General features: G+C 45.3%; 1 protein-coding gene across 1 annotated transcript in view; it reads left to right on the top strand.

The window, feature by feature from the left end:
• Lama1 (laminin subunit alpha 1) overlaps positions 1-21562 on the top strand; it is a 121466-nt gene that overhangs the window by 72769 nt on the left and 27135 nt on the right. Inside the window, exons 26-40 of the mRNA XM_075956011.1 lie at positions 784-969; positions 1466-1593; positions 2288-2408; positions 3598-3735; positions 5494-5615; positions 8336-8422; positions 9113-9306; positions 10220-10362; positions 12189-12278; positions 14670-14781; positions 14985-15147; positions 17975-18185; positions 18374-18490; positions 18611-18774; positions 21262-21397. Of these exons, the coding sequence (XP_075812126.1) occupies positions 784-969; positions 1466-1593; positions 2288-2408; positions 3598-3735; positions 5494-5615; positions 8336-8422; positions 9113-9306; positions 10220-10362; positions 12189-12278; positions 14670-14781; positions 14985-15147; positions 17975-18185; positions 18374-18490; positions 18611-18774; positions 21262-21397 (2112 nt within the window). The remainder of the gene's footprint in view (positions 1-783; positions 970-1465; positions 1594-2287; positions 2409-3597; positions 3736-5493; positions 5616-8335; positions 8423-9112; positions 9307-10219; positions 10363-12188; positions 12279-14669; positions 14782-14984; positions 15148-17974; positions 18186-18373; positions 18491-18610; positions 18775-21261; positions 21398-21562) is intronic.

Genomic DNA, 21562 nt, shown 5'->3' with positions numbered 1-21562 from the left:
TTCTGCCCATCATTAAAGGACTGGCTACTCAATGGCTCTTCTGGGTGAGGGTGGAGACATCCAAAGCTTATAGAAAACCCCTGCAGAGGTGTGGGTCTTCAGATGTTTAGATTTGTAAATCTTTTACAGTTTCTTTAATTCACATTATTTTTTTCTCCTTTCTAAAGCAGTAATTCAAGAAGTCTGTTCTGTAGTTACTAGTAGCTGCTGAATGTGCTCCTCAGCGCTAGGTCTGCCCTGGGGAGAGCAGCGGTCGGTTGGTGAGCACCAACCTATGAAAGGGCGGTTGCAGGCTTTGAGAGCCGTTCCTTCTAAATTCAATCTGATCTCTATATCATGCTGAGTTTCCTGGGATAGGGTTCAGTGTGTAAGTCTAAGATAGCCTCAAATTTTCCATCCTCCTGCCTCAGCGTCTTGAATGCTAGGGTAACTGATCCTCTCCACCCTGCAGACTCACTTTGATCTTTAAATTTTATAAATCTCCAGTGGTTGTATAGATAAGGATGACTTTAATTCGAAGGAGCCTGAAAGTAGTTAGAATCCTTGCCCAGTGTGCACAGGTGGTGTCTGGCGACATTACCTTTGGTGGAATCACTGGGAAGCTTAGCCTAGCTCTATCTCATAGACCGTTAATGTGCAGATTAGAAGGCTGATCCCAGAATGCATGTTCATTATTGGATACATCATAACATGTAATGCCTTTTGTATAATGGCAAGCTTTCCACAAAATGTCTTTAAACCAAGGCTGTATCACCAGAATAACACGAGTTTGTCATTTGTTAGCTCTTGGCTTATGGAGGGAAACTGCGGTACAGTGTGGCTTTCTACTCTACCCATGGCTCCGGCACATCCAATTACGAACCTCAAGTTCTCATCAAAGGAGGTCGGGCCAGGAAGCACGTCATTTATATGGATGCCCCAGCGCCAGAGAATGGAGTGAGACAGGCTTACGACGTGGGAATGAAAGAGGTAATGTGTGGATGTTCCACATACGTGTGTTCATTAAGGATGTGAACTTGGCTGTCAGGTAACAAAAGTCTAGAGTGTAATAAATGACAGCAAGAAGGCCCTAGTCTAAGCTCCATTGAGCTTATCAAGAGTTCTAAGCGTGATTGACATTTCATGGCCTCACAAAAGCACAGCTTTAGATATGCAAGTTCAACTGAAGTCCAGATAAATTAAATGGAAAATTCCAGAAAGTCTTTTTTAGCTCTAAATTATATACTGTTCCTAGTGAGATGATGAAATCGTGTGTCCTGCCTAAGATGCATCTCATCCCTTTAGCTAGCACATCTTCCCTGTATGCCACCTGCTCGTTACGTCACAGCACCTCTTTGTCAGTTCATCAGCCTGAGCAAGGCTCATGTCTGAAGTCACTTAAGAAAGAGCCATGTTCTCTTTTTAAGGCTGTCGGTGTGTGATGATTTGAGCTCTCAGTTTAATCGAATGTATTTCTCATCCACAGGAGTTTTGGAAATATTTTAACTCTGTGTCCGAAGAGCACGTTACGCACTCCGATTTCATGTCTGTTCTGAGCAATATTGAGTATATCCTCATCAAGGCATCGTACGGTCAAGGATTACAGCAGAGCAGGTAATGGCAAGCCCCTAGACCAATGGTCCTCAGCCTTCCCTACACTGAGACTCTTTAATACAGTTCCTCAAGCTGTGGTTCCTGACCAGTGGTCCTCAGCCTTCCCAACACCGAGACCCTTTAATACAGTTCCTCAAGCTGTGGTGACCTCCAACCATAACATTATTCTCGTTGCTACTTCACAATTGTCATTTTGTACTGTTATGAATCGTAATGTAAATGTGTGTGTTTTCTAATAGTGTTAGGTAACCCCTGTGACGGGATTTAACCGTCTCAAAGGGGTCATAACCCACAGATTAAGAACTACCGTTTCTAGAGCTTTGAATATTTTCAGTATCTGGCCGAGAACTGGAAGGTTTGTCCCCTCACCCTACTGACACCTTTATTAATAGATGCATCTCTATTCTTTAGCCAAACCTGGGTAAACATTAATAGCTTTTTAGTCAACTTTTTGTCGCTGTAACAGAGCACCCGAGACCAGCGGCTTGAAGGCAGTCGGGCTCTGACATGCTGGCTGTGGCTTTTTTCTGCAACCACATACTCCTGCACGCTAAGGTGTTTTTTGGTTGTGAGCTGAACGACCCCACATGATGGGCCTCAGATGCAAATGTTAAACCATGTATATGCGGGGTTTCTGGAAGTGTCTCACATGTTAATGCTTCTTCCCTCACCTCTTTTCCCAATGGTGGCTCAGAATTGCCAATATTTCCATGGAGGTTGGCAGGAAGGCTGGAGAGCTGCCCCCTGGGGGAGCTATCGCGTCCCTGTTAGAGCACTGTGTCTGTCCTACTGGCACCACGGGATTCTCCTGCCAGGTAAGGAGCCTCCAGTTCACATCTGCTTCCTGGCTTCCAGCTGAAGTGTGTTCATTTACAGCAATCCAGCCCAGGGAATGGAATGTATGAACATCTATAGTGTCACTTTTTTTTTTTTTTTTTTTTTTTTTGGTTTTTCGAGACAGGGTTTCTCTGTGGCTTTGGAGCCTGTCCTGGAACTAGCTCTTGTAGACCAGGCTGGTCTCGAACTCACAGAGATCCGCCTGCCTCTGCCTCCCGAGTGCTGGAATTTATAGTGTCACTTTTTATTGTTTTTAGAGCTTTAAAAAAATGTAAGTTTTCATTTAAATACACATAAATTCATACCTATTGTCTCCACCAACTTTTAAGTGTGGAAGTCAGCAATGTCAAGGGTGTTCACATGGTTCTGTAGACAGTTGTCCTTCAGGGCCTTCTTTCTCTTCCCAGATGGAAACTGCGTCTGTGCATCCACCACCTGCCCCTCACTCCAGCCCCTCATCTGCTGTTTTCTTCTGTCTGCCTCTGCTCCACGTTCCCCACCTAAGGAATCCTGCAGTGTATCTGCATTTGTGGCTTTCGTTTTTGCTTAGCACGTGTTTCACACCTGCTGAGATTTCTTCCCTTTTAAAGCTGAATCCTACACCGTCACTCGGACACGTTCACTTTGCCCATCTGTCCATTCCTCTGTGGGGATGTGGGCTGCTTTTGTGAATAGCTCTGTGGGGAAGGGAGTGTGAAGTAGCCTTGTTAGGCACGGCTCGTGCCATTTTTAATTTTGGAGGACTGCACACTGCCTTTCCTCCGCACCAGCTGTGCACAAGCACCCGCTTTCTTTAATCCTCAATGCTTGTTCTGCTCGCTGTTTTGGTTGGAGACACGGGTTTTGTGATGAGCAGGACACTTGTTTTATTGGTGGGAGCGTTTCCAGACAGTGTCTCACTCTGTAGCCTAGGCTAGCTTGAAACTTACTGTGTAGCCTAGGCTAGAGTGAAATTCACAGGAGTCCTTCTGCCTCAGTTTACCCCAGCTGGATTGTATGTCTAAGTCCCCATGCTCAGCTCTGACTGTGGATTTCATCTGCAATTCTTTCTGATAGTGGTGTTGCCCTTCTCAGAGCTCCTTAGCCACCTGTCTTTGCTGAAGAGCTTTTACCTTTGCCCAGCTTTTAACCAGTGTCCTCTTTCTTGTCTCTTTTGCCTCCCTGTAGGACTGTGCTCCTGGCTACCACAGAGGGAAGCTCCCAGAAAGCGGTGGCTGGGGACCCCGCCCTCTGCTGGCTCCTTGTGTGCCCTGCAGTTGCAACAACCACAGTGATGTCTGTGACCCCGAAACTGGGCGGTGTCTGGTATGTTTGCTTGGGAACTGACCTCAGTTTACACTGAGTGATCAGCATGACCTGAAAGATAGCCAGGAATCAGGCAGACCCTCCAGCTGGTCCTTGCCACATTGCTGCCACCATCGCAGTCTCAAGGACATTGAAACCTCCTCCTCCTGTCACTGGGAAACTGGCAGGGTTTGTTTCTGTGTCTCCCTCAGCCATGGATGCCTCCCTCACTCTAGTCCTCAGCAACAGGTCCTTGTTTCTCCCCTACCCTCTGGGGTGGCTCGTTCTGTAGGACAGCAGGCCCCAGGAAGCCAGGATCCATGGTCTGCTAAGGGAAGCACTTCATGCTCGTCTTGCTGGGGTTGACAGTCAACAGGGCCAACGCCTAGAGCTGTTTCCATCTCAGCTCATCATCTAGTACTCAGTTCTTGCCTGTGTTGTGCCATGTTGATGAAACGAGTATTTATTACACCTTATGTTTTTAAGAGATTGCAGATAGTTCTTCTGAAGGGAGACCCATTTGGGAGGTTGAGCGGATCCTAATCAAACCTATCTTTATCAGATGAAAAAGGAATAAAACTTTTAGATGAAAGGGTGTTTTCTAGTTGCAAAGAGCCTGTGAAAATAGGCTTTTTAAAAACATTTTTGCTAGCGATTTCTCGCTCTGTCATTTCTTGCTACTGAGGGGGACTTGGTAGATCAGGGGTGACCAGCTGCACAGGGTCTCTGCTTTGCTGTTGTTCCTCTTTGGCCTCATCATAAGCGGAGCTCTGTGCACTGCAGCCAAGCAAATAGTGGGGGACTGAGCAGCAGAGATTTTAAATAGACCTGTGACTGGAATCACTTGCACTCTGAGCTTAGAGATGCATCTACAAGATCTTCTGATTTGAAGGTCGCTGGTTCAACTAATGGCATAAAATCTTAACTGTTGTTCATTTGCTTGTTACAAGAACCTGTTGGTGGCATTCTGTGACCACGAGTTTCCTCCCTCTTTGGTTTGCTTCCCAAGCCACCTGCCTGTTCGCTTCTGCCACCGCAGCTCCCTGCGTGTGAATGTCGGATCCTAGATTAGTTATTTTTCTGTTTTCTCTCCCTGCCTGTGAATATGGAATCCTGGATTAGTGCCTTTCCTGCTGCTGCGATGAGACAGAAGGAGGAGTTTATTTTGATTTTCAGTTCCAGAGGGGGAGTCCATATGTTTGCCATATGGAAGTCATGGCAGCAGGTGGCCAGAGCAGGAAGCTGAGGGATCACATGTCAACTGTACACAGGAAGCAGAGAGTGAACTAGGAATGGGGCAGGACTTTAAATTCTCAAAGGCCACCCCCAGTGACTTGCCTTCCTCCATCAACACTCCATATTCAATAACTCCCCTTAAACAGCACCAACAACTGGGGGCAAGCACCCAAATGTATAAGTCTTTTCTCGTACCAACCACACGAAGCCCTAAAGACCCATGGGCACACCACTCACTGGTCTCCATCTACTTTAGCTCTAAGGATCTCAGTCCTGACTGCATTGGTGTCCTGGGTCTGTCTTCCTCCAGGAGAATGTATTAGCAGTTTCTAGGCTTATGTAATCTCATGGTCAATAAGGGCCACAGATCTGGAAAAGCCTCTAGAATTCTAGAAAATATAAAGAAACATACCCCATCTTCCTTAAGCGTTAAAGAATGCTTGCTGATGTGAAACTCAGTTGGTTAAAAAGCTGTTCCCTGGTGAGAGTCATATCTGACTGTTTCCCATTGCTTCTCTCTTCCACTGAAATGCTGACCTTCAGAACTGCCGTGACCACACGGCTGGTGACCACTGCGAGATGTGCGCTCCCGGCTTCTATGGGAAAGTGATTGGGTTGCCTGGAGACTGCACCCCGTGTACCTGTCCTCACCGCCCCCCTTTCAGGTAAGTCCATGCTGGGCAGCCTGACACAGCAGCTTCCTGCATTCCTAAGCTGGCTTTCATTGTCTCCAATGAGAAGTCTGGTATCATTCTGAGAGGTCTAACTTTATCTGTTACTTGGCCTTTTTTCTTTGCAACTCTTAATATCCTTTCTTTACTCTGTATGTTTAGTGTTTTGATTATTATGTGGCTAGAGGACTTTTTTTGGATCCAGTCTGTTTGGTGTTCTGTAAGCTTCTTGTATCTTCATAAGCATATCTTTCTTTAGGTTGGAAAAGTTTTCTTCTATGATCTTGTTAAATATATTTTCTGTGCTTTTGAGTTGAACTTCTTCTTCTATACTTATTACTCTTAGATTTGGCCTTTTCATGGTGTCCCATATTTCCTGAATATGTTGGATTAAACTCTTGATGAGTCTATTTCCTCTATTGTATCTTCAGTGCTTGAGATTCTCTCTTCCATCTCTTATATTCTCCTGTCCATGCTTGTGTTTGTGGTTCCTGATTGTTTTCGCATGATTTCTGTTTCTATAATTTCCTTGGCTTGTGTTTTTTTTTTATTGTCTCTATTTCAGTTTTCAAGTCCTGAATAGTTTCTTTCATATGTTTGATTTCTTTTTCTTGGTTTTCTTTAAGTGATTTGCTGATATCTTCCAATTTTTTTGTTTGTCTTTACTTCCATTTCTTTAAGGGAATTTCTCATTTCCTTTTTTAGAGTTTCAAACATTCTCTTAATGTTATTTTTTAGGTCATTTCTTTCTGCTTCATCCATATTTGGTTGTTCAGGTCTTGCAGTGGTAGGGTCTTTAGGTTTTACTGGTGTTGTGTTGCTCTTTGTGGTGTAGCATGTGATCTTACCTTTTCTATTCATCTTTTCCTCTAATGGATGTGATTGGGTCCGTCTGGGATTCTGTTGAATAATCTTCTAGGTGCCAGTGAATCCAAAGCTCAGATGGTTGTTCCTCATGGTACAGCCAGTTCCACAGTTCTCATTACCCTGTTGGTTACTCGTGTTTCTGGAAATAGCTCAGCTTTCCTGTGCTTTGCTCTGCTCCCTTGGAGTATATTGTCTCAGGCCTACTTTGGCCTTGGTTACCGGCTTTGACCTGTTTCTGTAAATCCTGGTCTGGATCTCCTTCTGCAGAAGTCCCTGGCTTGGAGATGGACCTGGAAAGGTTTCTGGCTCCAGTCCACTGCCTCGGAGTTCCCAGGCTCAGATGCAGCCAGAACCACAGAGGACCTGGCTCAGGCTTACTTCCTCAGAGGTCCCAGACTCACCTCAGACCTACAGAGGTTCCAGGTTCCTGCCTATTCCTTTTGATGTCCCAGACCATTTCCCAGACCCACAGAGGTCCTGGCTAAGGCCTGCTCCCTCTTAGGACCCAGACTCATGCCTGGCCCCGCAGAGATCTCTGGTTCCTGCCTACTCCCTCGGAGGTCCACGATTCATGCCCAGACTGGCTGAGGTCCTGGCTCAGGCCTAGTTCCTGGGAGGTCCTAGACTCATGCCCAGATCCACAGGGGTCCTGGCTTAGGTCTACTCCCTTGAAGGTCCCAGATTCCCATTGGACTCTCAGTGGTCTCTGGCTCTGGCTCACTCTCTCAGCGGTTACTCCCCTATACCTGTTCTGGTGGAGATTGTTGACTCTGGATCTGGTCGCTGGCTCAATTCTGATCCCCAGTGTCCCAGGACTGGATTTGCCCCTGGCTTCTGCTCCCTGTGGACCTTGCTTCCTCAGGCTCTCTCTGTCCTAGGTCAAAAAAGATAATTTCTATACATATATTCCACATCTGTGGCCAATGGCTGTGTGCACCCAGAGAAATGTGTCCATGGCTGTTTCGCCATTTACTGTGTGTATTTCCATACTGTGGGATAATGCACTTTATTTCCTTCATCAAAAAGAGATAACCATGCCTCCAGTCCCTTAGTCATATCTATGAGATGCGAGAATTTACAAAGTTGAGAAGCCACAGCTCGCTTGGTTCGTCTTCCCCGTATTTATTTCCCTGAAGTCTGCCTGATTATTTAAGGAGGTAGATGTTGGAGGTAGTTCAGGGCTGGTAACTCACTCACGCTGTGGATGTCCAGCTTACTTCCCTGCAAGGAACCAGACCTAATTTCCCACTTCGAGTCAGGTCCGGTAGCCTGCAGTTACCCATTTCAGCCTCCAGGTGGCACCAGGACATTTTTAAAAAAAGATAACTAATCCAAAGCTCCATCTGGGCTGTATCAGTTTACTGCTGCTGGCCTACCTGGTGGCTGCAGTCATGTTTCCCTGTTCCGCCAAGTAGCTTTTCTGTGACTTGTCCTCTGCACATCGTCACTGTCCGTGGAACTGTACTAACCGACAACATTGTCTTCCTGTTTCCCGCGCCTGGTCAGCTCAATCGCTGTCTAATAAATATGGCAACCCCTCTCCAAGTTGATTTAGAAGGTTTTCCTGGGTAGCTGGCTATGCTCTGTGAGACTGATCTACTACTTAGCACTCACCTGCTGCAACCCTGCAGCAAACGTCTCTTCCGACGGCTGGATACAGGAGACCTCCGTGTGTCCCATAGCGTTGTCCGCAGGCTTCACTCTGTTCTACAGAGTTGAGCTCTAGCCGCTTGTCCAGCCACCCAGTATAACCACTTAGTGTTTAGAACGTGATGATGAATAAATACTTTAGGATAAAGATTTGAAGCTGATGTCTGACGTTTTCTGTAAAACCATTTTTCTTTCAGTTTCAGCCCCACCTGTGTCTTGGAAGGTGACGGTGGCTTCCGGTGTGACGCCTGCATCCCTGGCTATGAAGGGCAATACTGTGAAAGGTGCACTGAGAACGGTCACAAGGAGCAAGGGACGCCCGCTCGTTGTATCTCACGTGGGCTGTAGTCAGGATAGTGATCTGGGAGCCCCTACACATTTGTTTGTGCAGATAGGAGACCACATGGATAATCCATAGCAAGGTCTCCTAAGAGGAGGGTGTTATCGTGGTATATTGTTTGTGTTTTAATAAATGAAGCTTGCCTGAAGGTCAGTGCAAAGCAGCCACACTAGTCAGCCATACAGGGCAGACAGTAATACCAAACACCTTTAATCCTAGCAGCCACACTAGTCAACCATACAGGCAGGCAGCGATAGCACACACCTTTAATCCCAGCAGCCATACCAGTTAGCCATAGAGGCTGGGGGAGGGTGGTGCGTGCCTTTAACCCCAGCACTAGAGAGGAATATAAGATGGGAGGAGACAGGTCTCAGCTCAGTCTCAGACTGAGGATTCCTGGAGGCAGGATCACCCATTTCAGTCCAGGGTCAAGATAAGAGCCCCGGGATGGCTGCTTTGCTTTTCTGATCTCCAGGTTGAGCCCCAGTATCTGTCTCTGGGTTTTTATCATTCATGCTACAGTGGGCTCTGCATTTCATTTGCAAAAGGGATGACGGCCTCTGAGCAGAGCTGGTGCGTGTGTTCCTGGTTGATGCAGACTGCCCTGTCTATACCTACTGTCCCCTTTTTATAGGTGCTCTACAGGCTATCATGGCAACCCTCGTGCAGCAGGTGGCAGCTGCCGGAAGTGTGCCTGTCACCCCCAAGGCTCTGTCCACAGTGACTGTGACCGCACATCTGGGCAATGTGTTTGCAAGCCAGGAGCCACGGGACTCCACTGTGAGGAATGCCGGCCAAGACACATCTTGACAGAGAGCGACTGTGTGTGTAGGTGACTCTCCTGTATCTTAGGTCTTCCTTGCTGACCTGGCTGTGACACCCACGGGCTCAGTGGGATACCACAAATCTCACTGTACTTTACGCTTTATTGCAATTCCTTGAATTAAACCTTTAGTTGTGCGCAGAGAAGCCAACACAACGTGGATTGTGTAGGGTCTTGTGCAGTGGTCCAGGCTGACTCCAAACATCACAGTTCTGCTTCATCTGTTTATTGACTGGGATTACAGAAACATGTACTACACCCAGCTAATAATTTTTATTTCATAATTTAGCTGTATCAATACTTCCTTTTACTGAAACTAAGGATCAATCAGTGTGGAAGAGAGGTTGTCATCTATATTGCCCAAATTTTGGGTCTCTTTAGTTTTCTCCAGTTTCTATGGATGTCCCTGTTGAGTGCAGGGGAAAGTCATTTGGGTGTCTTCTTTGTGGGTGATGGGAGAGGGTTAGAGGGGATGCGTATCAGGGAATTGGGAAAGGTTTTTACTTTCATTCTGTAACTGTTAGAAGCAAGCACTCCCCCAGGTGTGTTCTCTGCTGCTCTCTGCTGGAGGAGGAAGTACTGGCACACACTGAGACCGTGGGGGTGGACTTTAGAGGGGATACTGAGACAGCTTGTAGTCAGGCCCAATTCTAGATGAGCCGTGGCACTGTAAAGGTTCAAGTGGTGGGAAGGCATGATGCCTCGGCTACTCTGAGGCTCGGCTCCTTTTTTCCCTGTGACTTTGCTGAGTCTCTCTTACTATAGGAGAATTGCAACTCCCCTGTGCCTGGAGTGAGAATGAGGTGTGTGGTGCATGGAGCCCCATTGTGTGTTCTCTTTATAACACCCTGACTCGGTCACTCAGTGATCAAAGGCTATTTGTGTTAGCTTTTGTTTTCTCCCTGTTTTCTCTTCAAGCCTGCGATGATGAGTGTGTGGGCCCCTTGCTGAATGACCTGGATACTATTGGCAACGCTGTTCTGTCTCTGAACCTCACTGGTGTCTCTTCTGCTCCTTATGGGATCTTGTCAAGCCTGGAAAACACAACTAAATATTTCCAGGTAGGTACTAAGGGTGTGGAGATGGTGGATAGAAACACCTGTCTCTGAGAGAGAAGGAGTATGGGGGTGGTCATTTGTCTGCCCTGCCTTTCGATCCCCCATGGGTGTCAAGTGACAGTGTCTTCATCCCAGACCTCACTGGGGTCTCTGGGGAGCTCTGATGGAGCTGCTTCATGGACACCTCCTTGGACTTTCTGCCCACAGATTTTGTCCCACTCTCTAGAAGTCAGCAGTCCTCCTTCCTCTTTGACAGACCTTTGGGTATTTGAAAAAGCTATTCAGATACAAATACTAGGAATAATAAATCTGTCCCTTGTTAGTGCTGGTTTATGCCAAACATGAGTATTTTCTGTTAACTGGAGTTCAAGGATATACGATATAAAAATAGTCTTCCTCTGAAGATGGTTTAAGTCTCAAAGGGTCAATCTTTTGTTTGTGTTTTATCAAAAGATCTGACCAAAAGGAGAGTAAAGTTAAGAAATCGAATCATAGACAGTACCTTCTCTGGAATGTTAATTTAATTGGAAAATATTGCTAAATTTTACTTTTTACCTTCACATTACAATTTACAATAATCTATCCACCATGACATGCAGTAGGACAATGGACGGTCATTACTAAATAGTATTTTACAGAAAGAGGCCCTTCTTGTGCGTGCTCACCCCCCAACACACTTACACTCACTCATACATTCACACACATTCATACACACACACTCACTCACATACACTCACTTTCAGACACACTGATGCTCACACACCCACATACATTCCCATTCCCATTCTTACACGCTCACACTCACTCACACTCACACAATCACATACACTCACATTTAGACATACTCACACAGTCACACACTCACACACACTTATAATCACACCCACCCACACTCTCTCACACACACACATTCAAATACACATACACACACACACACTGGTACTGAGGAGGAGCTTATGGACTCCAGGAAATATTTTTATATTACTTTTTAATCAAATAGCAAAATGGGCTTTTAAAAGATGGGTGATTCTGCATTCATTAAGAGAATCCTACAAAAAGAAAGGAAAGAAAAAGATATTCTAATATCTCCTCCAGCCATCATCGACACAGTCAATACATGATGTGCCCTGCCAGTTAGGTCCCAGGGATAGTACTGTACTTTGAATTTATCAGGTGAAGTGCATAGTTCGTTCAGACTGGAACTAACCTTGAGTGGTTTACTCTAATGTAGTCCATTCATCCGTCCCCTTAACAATGCTTTGTGTTCCGGAGGGCAGGAATGTGAACTGAATTGTTTCTATTTTTTACCAACAGAGTGAAATTGGACAAGGTAAATACACTTTTCCTAAATAGTAATGTAGCTATTTCATAGCGCTGTGAAAGGTTTGCATAGCTAAACAAAAGGTTAGGATGTTGGGATGGATTAAGCACTTACTTACAAATAATCTTTTCCTTATTGAATACATTTTAATTTTCTTAGGAAGTACTTTTTCATGTATCCACAATTATAGCTAATATTTATAACTTTGACACTGAAACCAAGCAGTATTTGGTCTATGATGCCATCTGTTCAGAGTCTGCTTACTAGACCAGAGTTTGAATTTATGTCTTCTGAGAGCAACCCAGAAAGTGATAGCAAGGAATAACATTGCTATAATTGACAGCTGGTGATGAATGAGTGAGCCCTTTTCCTTTTAAGTAACTATTAAAAGCAATCACAATGTCTTTCCGTAAACCAACAAGCAATTAGCCCACAATTCTCTGAAGAATGGAATATTTTAATGTGATACAGTAAACAATGTAATATTGCTTCTTTTTTTCCCCCTTAGAGGTATTTATTAAAAGAAAATGCTAAGAAGATTCGGGCAGAAATCCAGCTTGAAGGTGTTGCAGAACAAACAAAAAACCTGCAAAAGGAGGTAAGTTCTTTGCAAAAAAACAAACCACCTCCCCTCGAGCCTCCCAGGGCAGCCCTTGGAAGCCTTTGGGTTCCCATCAGCCTTACACGGTAGCCCACAGAAGCCTTTCACTTCCCACCAGCCTCTCAGGGCAGCCCCTGGGAGCATTCAGGTCTTCTCCACCCTCCCAGGGCTGTTGGAAGGAGGTCGCTTGTTCTTCCTGGCCACTCGGCTAGCTTAGACCCAAAATAATCACACAGAAACTGTATTAATTAAATCACTGTTTGGCTCATTATCTCTAACTTCTTATTGTCTAACTCTTACATCTTAAGATGTAACCCATTTCTCTTAATCTGTGCATCACCAAGAGGTCATGGGCTACCAGCAAAGTTTCAGCATGTCTGTCTCCTGTGGCTCCATGGTATCTCTCTGACCCTGTCATTCTTCCTCCCAGCATTCAGCCTAGCTTTCCCTGCCTACCTAAGTCCTTCCTTGTTATAGGTCCAAAGCAGTTTCTTTATTCATTGATGGTAATCACAGCACAGAGAGGGAACTCCCACATCACAGGGCAGCTCTTGGGAGCCTTTGGGCTCCATCTGGTGGGTTCCAGGAGGCCCCAGATGTTGATCATCAAATGGTTCTAACCCCACGATCCTCTGTAGAGAAAAAGGTTCCTAAGCAGATCACAGTTGCCATGCATGGGTAAGGAAGAAACGCATGGTTCACTTAGCTGTTTGCTTTCTCTCCTCAACCTAAGGGGAACTAAAAGATTGTTGAGGTTTCCTCCTTGTCCTAAATCCAGTCATCGTGGGGTTTGTGAGGTGGAGTGGCTTTGGTACTTAGTGGTCCTTGACTTGCAGGTTTCATGCCCGTTGAATCTGATGGTTTTAGGTCCTAGATAGAATTAGCTTGGTCTTCATGTCAGCAGGGAATTGTTTATTTTGTTTACCTCATGGAAGGGTGTGAACCACCAAAACATCTTCTGATTTGTAGCGGGTGAGAGGGGCCTGTTATCAAATATATTTTATTATAGATGTCTCGATATGTTCAGACGTACACAGCCATGCATGCAGAAGAAAGTACTATCCTGACACCAGGAAATTTGAAACCAAAGATGATTTGAGAAGAGCTTGCATGTTTAAGTGAGGACTTTGGGTCCTTCAGCAAGCAGATATTGTGTAGAAAATAATCTGATTAAAATAATTTTTCTCTCATTATTAAAGAAGCTTCTCTTTGGTGTTAAGGAGAAAATGCCTACTGGCCCAATCCTGTTATTTGATAGTCTTTGATATTACAATCACAGTCTTCTTTTCTTATGAAATTACCGAAAAGAAATGACAACTGAGGCCAGTTATATTAGCGTCAGGGCTGAGAGTTTTGTGGTCACAGCCTCACTCCCATTCCTAAGGAGGTTCTAGTGTGACTTCTATATTACTGATCAGGCTGGAGGTGGACAGCTCTGCTGGCTGCGAGATTCAGGCCTTAGGCAGTCTTCCTGACAACTTGTTCTTGTCTCATAGGAACTAAAACCTCCCAGGCAGTGAGGTTCCACTCCCGGTAGTCAGTGTGAGATCCTGCACTGTACACTGACATTCTGGTCTCCCATCTCAGAAAAGTACATGTTGTTCAGTTAACTCTTAACTGTGCCAGCATCATGGCAAAGGCATTGCTCATGTGTCTGCACTAGTGCTGCTGTGAGCAGCCTACCACACCGCCAGCTGCGTACAAGTCCAGCACACTTGTATGAAGTATATACTGCTGCAGTGACAGTGACAGATGGTGCTGCTGCCAACCGAGGTGTTTACAGGGTGGTATTTCCCCTGACGGCGGTGTATCCCTGCTCTGCCACCAGGCTCATACATCCCTTATTCATTGAGTGCCTGGATTTTATCATATTCTCTGGAGCTTGCTGTAATCATACATGATTGTATTCTTCATGGCCCAAGGAGCAATGGGCTACATACACCTTAAATGTGTGTGTGTGTTATATTTGCACACATAGAAGTACCATTTGGCTTAGGTGTAAGTACGCAATGCCTTTTTGTGTAAGGAAGTACACAGTGTCTATGGACAACAGTGTATCTCCTAAGGAGTCCTTTCTCTTGTCACTGGGTGATATGTGACTGTACTTGGGTACTAATGTCTTAAGAAGGCTTCCACAACTGGACACAAGCTTTGCTAGTCATCTAGACTGCTTGTAAAAATAAACCATCCTATCTCACAGTGAGCATGTCTTAGGTGATTTCAGTATCAAGTCAGTCAAATCTGAGCCTAGAAATATTTACCTTGGTTTGCATGATCATGCATCTTTATGATCTGGATATATTTTGTCCCTTTAAAGAGGCAACAGCTTGTGTTCAGAAGTTCATATAATATTAAACCACACTAACCTAGTCCTTCCTGCCCTGTCAGCTCACTAGAGTTTTAGCAAGCAGTCAGCAGGTGAATAAAGCAACGACAAGAACTGTCAATGGGACTCAAGCCCTGGCCACGTTCATTGAGCAGCTGCACGCCAACATCAAAGGTAGTGTGGACAGGATCTCCTTTTGGGACTTTGTGCTTTGTTAGTAGAGTCATGATCGCCTTATGAAGCACATGAACAGTGTTGGGCTGGGCTTCCTAATACCAAGGGACTAAACCATCCCATAGCACGGGGACCCTGAAATGCCCGGGATCTCTACTTGTCTACATTGAAGAGATTTACTTAGTGACATATCTTCTCTGTAGACATCATGGAAAAGGTGGCAGCGTTGAATGAGACCGCACGTGGGGACGTCCAGCCACCCATTTCTGCTCTTCAGAGCATGCACCAGAACATTTCTTCTCTGCTGGAACTTATAAGGAAAAAGAATTTCACAGAGTTGCACCAAAATGCTACCCTTGAACTCAAGTAAGTCCCGAGCACTGTTCAGACTACCATCAGCGAGAACCAGGTATTTGGTTGCTGGAGAGAGGAAATAGTGGGGAGAATGATGTTTGAGAATAAATAAGTTAATGAGGAGAGCGGCCCAGCTGTCCAGGAAATGAAGAGATGGGTACCTGCCCCTCCATATACAGAAAACAGACCAGGGAAACCACTATAGTCCATCTCTATATGCAATAGGCTCTGTTTTCCTGTGACTTGTAGGTTAATTTCACTACTAGAGCGTAGTGAAGTGTTATGTAGATCACACATGGGGTGATCTGTCAAGAAGAATAATGGAGACACCTAGACGATCAACTCTGGGACAGACAGACACTGTCAGCATCACAGAGCTCGGTCCTGAAACCCTCATAGAACCATACAGTGTGCAGCCCCAGAGAATGGTTGTTCGTAGACTTGGGAGCTTGCAGTTTCCTTCCTGACCCTTTTCTAGTTTTCTTCCACATGGGTGTTAGCTGGTATTGTCCTTCCATCCGGTAGTTTGAGGATCATTTTAACCAGTTACATGAGACTCGCTCATGCTCTATTCTTTCTAGTATAGTATGGAAGTGTTTGTAAATTTTGTTATTGTAAATTATCATGTGATAGATATCTTGGACAAGCATTTTCTGTTATTTTCCATATTTCTATGTGTTTTCATATAGATATTTATACTACAAGTTCTCACCCTCCCCTTTCTTGTCCCCCTCCCCCTCCTCCTTTTTCTCCTTCCTCTCCTATTCGTCCTCCCCCCTTTTCTCCTCTTTTTCTTTCTCCTTTGAGGCAGGGTCCCACTGTATCCCTATTGGCCTAGAACTTAAAATTGTCTCGTCTCAACCTCTTGAAAGCTGCGTTTACAGTATGTGTCCATGCAGACTCTGCCCTGCCTGTCTGGGTTTCAGGACAGTAGATTACCAGAGTAGATTGTAGGACCAGATCATTTAGTCCCAGGCTCTGCACGTGGAGGCTCCCTAGTGCTTGTTCCAGATCAGTTCCACAAGGATGCTAATGTAAGCACTGTGCGCTTTTCCCCAGCAACACACACATTAGGTTCATCATTCCTTTTGCCCTTGAACATATCTTTGGCCTTTTGCTTTGCTTGGGTGGAACTTAAAAGGAAAGGCTTGGTTGATAGGGCTTGGGATGAGATCTCATGATACAGTCACTCGAATGTTGGTTCAGAGAGACCGGACAGGCCCCGAGAAAACCAAACTGAATGCTGTGAAGGCAGCAAGATGCCAGAGCAGGAAACAAGACCACAGAGTGGCCAGCTACACCAGCGAGAGTGGCAGCTCTGTCTCCTGCTGCTGCCCCATGTAGGACAGAATCCTTGCCTATGAAGGAGCTTAGTGAGACGTAGATTCCCGGGCTGGTCGTCCGAGAGATCCAAAGCCACCTGTGGGAGTCCCCTTCCTCACACCACCCTTTGGTCACTCAACGGACAGATGTGAACCCCACATGCAAATGTGATAGCAGGATTTGGGGATACCCAGAGAGACAGTAGAGCCTTTGTGCTCACCAGAGCTTCTAGACCACTTAAGAAGAGTTCACTTCTTGAGAATGCATTTGAAACAAAGCAGGGAAGGCAGGGCCAGCCCCTCTCCCTCCCAACTGGCTGGATCTTCTGGGACTGCCGGTTCTATAATTGCATCTCCCTTTCTGTTTAGAATGCAACTGTCAATCAGATTCTATACTTCTCTCTTCCATCTATAAGTGAAGTTATGACTCGGGGCCTTTATTTTTAAACAACAGGAATTCAAAATGAATTTTCTATCCTCCACTTTTTAGTTTCCAAGATAATCCCTCTTCCAATGTCACGGGTTGTTGCAGGAGTGACTTGTCATCATATTACTAATTATAGTTATTATAAAATTCATGCTCTGTGCTTGAGTCTGGGTAATCAGCTTTGGTACACCTGTCAGTCATTCACTCAGTGCCAGACCACTCCCATCTTCAGGGACCTACTGCAACTCCCAGGATTCCATGTGTTGCTGCAGTTCCCAAGATTCTCAGCACTTATGGCTCAGATGAGGAAAAGAACAAGAAGCCTGAAGGGAAGTGTGGGAAGGAGTGCGTGAGAGGTCGTCTAGCCCTGTCGATGCTGAGGCATGCATGGGCAGCCCGTATATGGCGGTTCTGTTGAACTTGTTCATGTTGGGTTTCATGGTCTAAGTTGATGAGGATGACTGACCAGGTCTCTTCCTCAAGAGGGCATCAGATGTCATTACAGATGGTTGTGAGTCACCATATGGTTGCTGGGAATTGAACTCAGGACCTTTGGATGGTGGCTCAGATGGCTCTGCATTTAAAAGCACTGTCTGCTCTTCCAGAGGTCTTGAGTTCCATTTCCAGCTTCCACATGGTGGCTCACAAGCATCTATAGTGGGATCTTTGGGCATGCAGGCATCCATGGAAGTATAGTAAGGGCCAGACCTTAATGTCCTCCGAACTCTGCATATTTGACATGGCACTTATACATCCCTTCCCTCATCACACACACATGCACACAAAACATATAAAGAAAACAAAATTACTTCTAGTCTTAAGCAATCAGGATCCATGCTAAGCTTGGTCATTTACACTTATAATCATAACAATGAGGGAGGCTGAGGCAGGAGAATTTTTTTGAGTTCAAGACCAGTCTAAGGAGTATAGCCAAGACCTGTCTAGAGAAAACAAAAGACAAAAAATAAAAAACAAAACAAGAAGTAAGTCACTCTATATTCCTAGAAGGAACTATGATCATTTGAAAATCTCTTATTAGGGTTTCAAGACCCAAGTTTTACTTCCTAAGTGGACCATTTCTCTTTATCAGGGCTGCTAAAGAGTTATTGTCACGAATTCAGAAGAGGTTCCAGAAGCCCCAGGAAAAGCTGAAGGCATTGAAGGAGGCAGCCAGTGGCCTCCTTTCAAACCACAGCAAAGAACTGCAGGCGGCAGAGGAGCTCCTGAAGGAAGCTGAGACCAAGACCCAGGAGAGCAACCGCCTGCTGCTCCTCGTCAAGGCCAACCTGAAAGAGTTCAGCGTGAGTCTCAGTATCTCCTTCCTCCTCAATTAGGATGGTCACTGCTTAAGTGTGTTTGTAAACAGTGCCAGCTTTAGCATCTGACAAAGGGAGCCTGGCTCCTGGCTTCAGCCGGTGACACTTGGTGCCAAAGTCAGAAGCTGGCTTGCTTTTATTGTATATCCTTAATTGATGATTTTTTGATGCAGGAGAAAAAGCTGAATGTTCAAGAAGAACAAAACTTGACCTCAAAGCTCTTCGCCAAAGGAAGAGAATGGGTAGATTCTGCCACCGCTCACGTGGATACTGTTCAAGACACCCTAACAGTAAGTGCCAATTTGGGCAGCCATACCAGTTTCCAGAGTAGCCACACACCTCATTCATGTGTATACATGCGCACTAGCAAATCAGCATGCATTTATTTACATTTTCATTTCTCCATGCAGCAGCTGGAGCGGCACAGAGATGAGCTCCTTTTGTGGACCAGTAAGCTCCGGAGCCACGTCGATGAGCTGGTCATGCAGATGTCCAAACGAAGAGCTCGTGACCTGGTCCACAGAGCTGAGAGCCATGCCTCTGAGCTGCAGAGCCTTGCAGGTGTTTTCGACAGGTAAGGGTGCAGAGTTTTCATAATCCAGGAAGTGCTTGTCAACCCACCGACCAGGGCGAGGGTAGCTTTTTGGATGACAGCATTGAATCACTTTGATGCTGTGTTTGTGGACACACCCATGCATGCACACTCATGTATGCCTATGCATATGTGTGTATGTATATGTAGACACACATGTGAATGCCATAGGACAATCTTTGAAGTCACCTTTAATGTTGTACACACATTTTAGAACAGTGTCTTGGTGACCAGGAACTCACTAGGCTAGCTGGCTTGTAAGCGCTGTCTCTCTCAGCCTCCCTAGTGCTGGGATTATAAACGACTATGTTTGCCCTTTTCACATGGACTCTGGGAAACAGTCGGAAAGTGCTCATGCCTTCAAACCAAGCATTGTGCATGGAAAATTTGAGGGTCGTATTTTACTTGTGTGGCAATTTAGATTCCCTCCTGCATCTGCCAGCTTTACTGCAGGCATGCATGTATGATGGGGAAATGCAGACAGAACGCTGTGCTGCATGACAGGCTAGCAAGGCTTTTCTAAGTACCTACAGTGCTCAAGCGCTCTGTGTACGAGATGCACAAGGACACTGTGTTCTCTACACATCTTGTGTTCATGGAGTCCGAGATCAAAGTGAGGATGTGGCTGCCCATGCTCCACCTGTAGAAGTGCTGAGAGTCTCTTTGCCAGTGCTCAAAGAACCGCATCCGGCATTATCTGCCTCCTGGTGGTCTATGCTTGTAATATTGTAATATAATTATTTTTCCAAAAGTGTGTGTGAGGTACCGTGTGTGCTGCCACCCACAGAGACCAGAAGAGGGCATCAGATCCAAAGGAGTTAAAGTACCAGGCTCTTGAGCACTGCCCTAAGTTAAATAAGTGTAAATAAGTATAAATAAGTCTAGGAACCTTGCTGGCCTGTAGCTTTGCTTTATTTTTAACAAGGTGAGGAAAAGTTTATGCAATAAGTGCATAGTTAAAGCAGCTTTGGGATAGTAGCTCAACGGGTGGCTTAACTAACTGCTGAGAGACCAAGTTCAGGTGCCAACTTAGGGCACCACATCAAATACTGGTGTCTTGTACCTTGTTCTTCCTTCCCCGAGATGGTGACTTCAGTTCTTTGGGTTATGGGTTATGGCTTGGGATTTACAGTTTTTTCCGAGAGAGAGAGGGAGAGAGAGAGAGAGAGAGAGACAGAGACAGAGAGAGTTACAATACTGGGTATTGAACCAACCAACAGCCTCGTGCATGCCAAGCAATCACTGTAACACGGAGCTATGTCCACAGTCCTCTTCATACTTTTATCTTGAGACAAGCTCTCACTAGTTGCTTAGAACTCACTGTGTAGCCCAGGCTAGCTCTGCATATGTGATCCTCCTGACTCAGCCCCCTAGTCTAGGCCAGGAGGCCTAGCTAATCTTGGGGTGTTAATTATTTGGTGAATTCATTACTTTAAACGTTGCTATAAAGGATGAATGTAAAAAATCTTAGTGGGAACATTTGTGAATAGGAAAATAGGCATCGAGAAACAGTGTCATGAATAGGTTACTTAACACAAGCAATTAAAACCGACCCAATAGATGATCGCCTAATTTATGTGCTGAATTGAATGGCCATGAGTACCATAGCAGCCAGTCACAGAGAATGGAGATAGAACCTCTGCTTCTCTGTATCCTCTTCAATCATTCCTTAAAGAGAAGAAATTTGGGCTCCATCTACGGTTAGATTAAAATCTTTATAATTTAATCTAAGAGTAGTAAAAGCAACTTGATTATGATAGTCAACATTAAATAACTTATTTTTAATTTATAAATCATTGGATTTTCCAGTCAAATAGCAGCAGATAGTAATTGCTGATGTCTGGGATGGGAATTGCTCAGTTCGAGAAGGTTGGGGCGAAATGAAGTGCTTCCTTGTCGCGGTTCATTGTCTGCACAGAGCTAGTGAAATCCCACCCTGGCCAGTTGGCAAATTCCTAAACCTTTCGCCTGCTTGTTAGAATGAAGTTCAACTGATTGGCATATTATCTGACTCGACTGCAGAAAGCCAGGCGAATCTCATCAAATTGGGGTACAGCCTTTGGGGACCACCTCAGCCCCCCTTCCTGTGGTCAGAAAGCTTTTTGAAAATTAAATGGTTTGCAAGAGAGATTATACACAATGCACACATGCAGGGGCACCCCAACACGTACCTTGAACTTAACATGGAAAGTGGGGGACAGATGGTGGGAACTAATGATGGATGGCTCGCTAAGGTAATGATCATCATGACTTTGTGTTGATTGAAAGCAGTCGCCATGACAGGCAGCTTCTCAGGCATGTCTTCTGTGTGTGGAGGGGAAGCCATTGATCCCTAGTTCTGGCTTCTTTCCTAAGAAGAAAGAAACTAGCAAGCTTTCAAGTTCAGTAGAGGCACCCACTGTATTCGTGAGTGACTCCACTAATTCGGTTTTTTTAAAATAATGTCTCTACATAATGCTGACTTGATAGTGACCTTGAAAATGTTAGAAACGTGTCCTTGAACGCCACCAGCGCAGCCCACGTTCACGCCAACATTCAGATCATGATGGAAGAAGCAGAGAGACTGGCCGCTGATGCTCACAAGACCGCGAATAAGACAGCCTTGGTGAGAGATAGCCAAGGGCTTCATTGTGCATCTTCCTTTTCTGCATTCCTTGGATGGCTTCTAGAATAGCAGTTCTCAACCTATGGGTCACTACCCGGGGGGTGGGGTGGGGGTTGAACATCCTTTCCATGGGGGTCACCTAAGACCATCGGAAAAATACAGATT

The sequence above is a fragment of the Microtus pennsylvanicus genome, chromosome 22 (genome assembly GCF_037038515.1).
Source record: "Microtus pennsylvanicus isolate mMicPen1 chromosome 22, mMicPen1.hap1, whole genome shotgun sequence".
Classification (NCBI taxonomy): domain Eukaryota; kingdom Metazoa; phylum Chordata; class Mammalia; order Rodentia; family Cricetidae; genus Microtus; species Microtus pennsylvanicus.
Note: the sequence above shows the minus strand (reverse complement) of the source record. Positions and strands in the feature narration are given on the sequence as shown.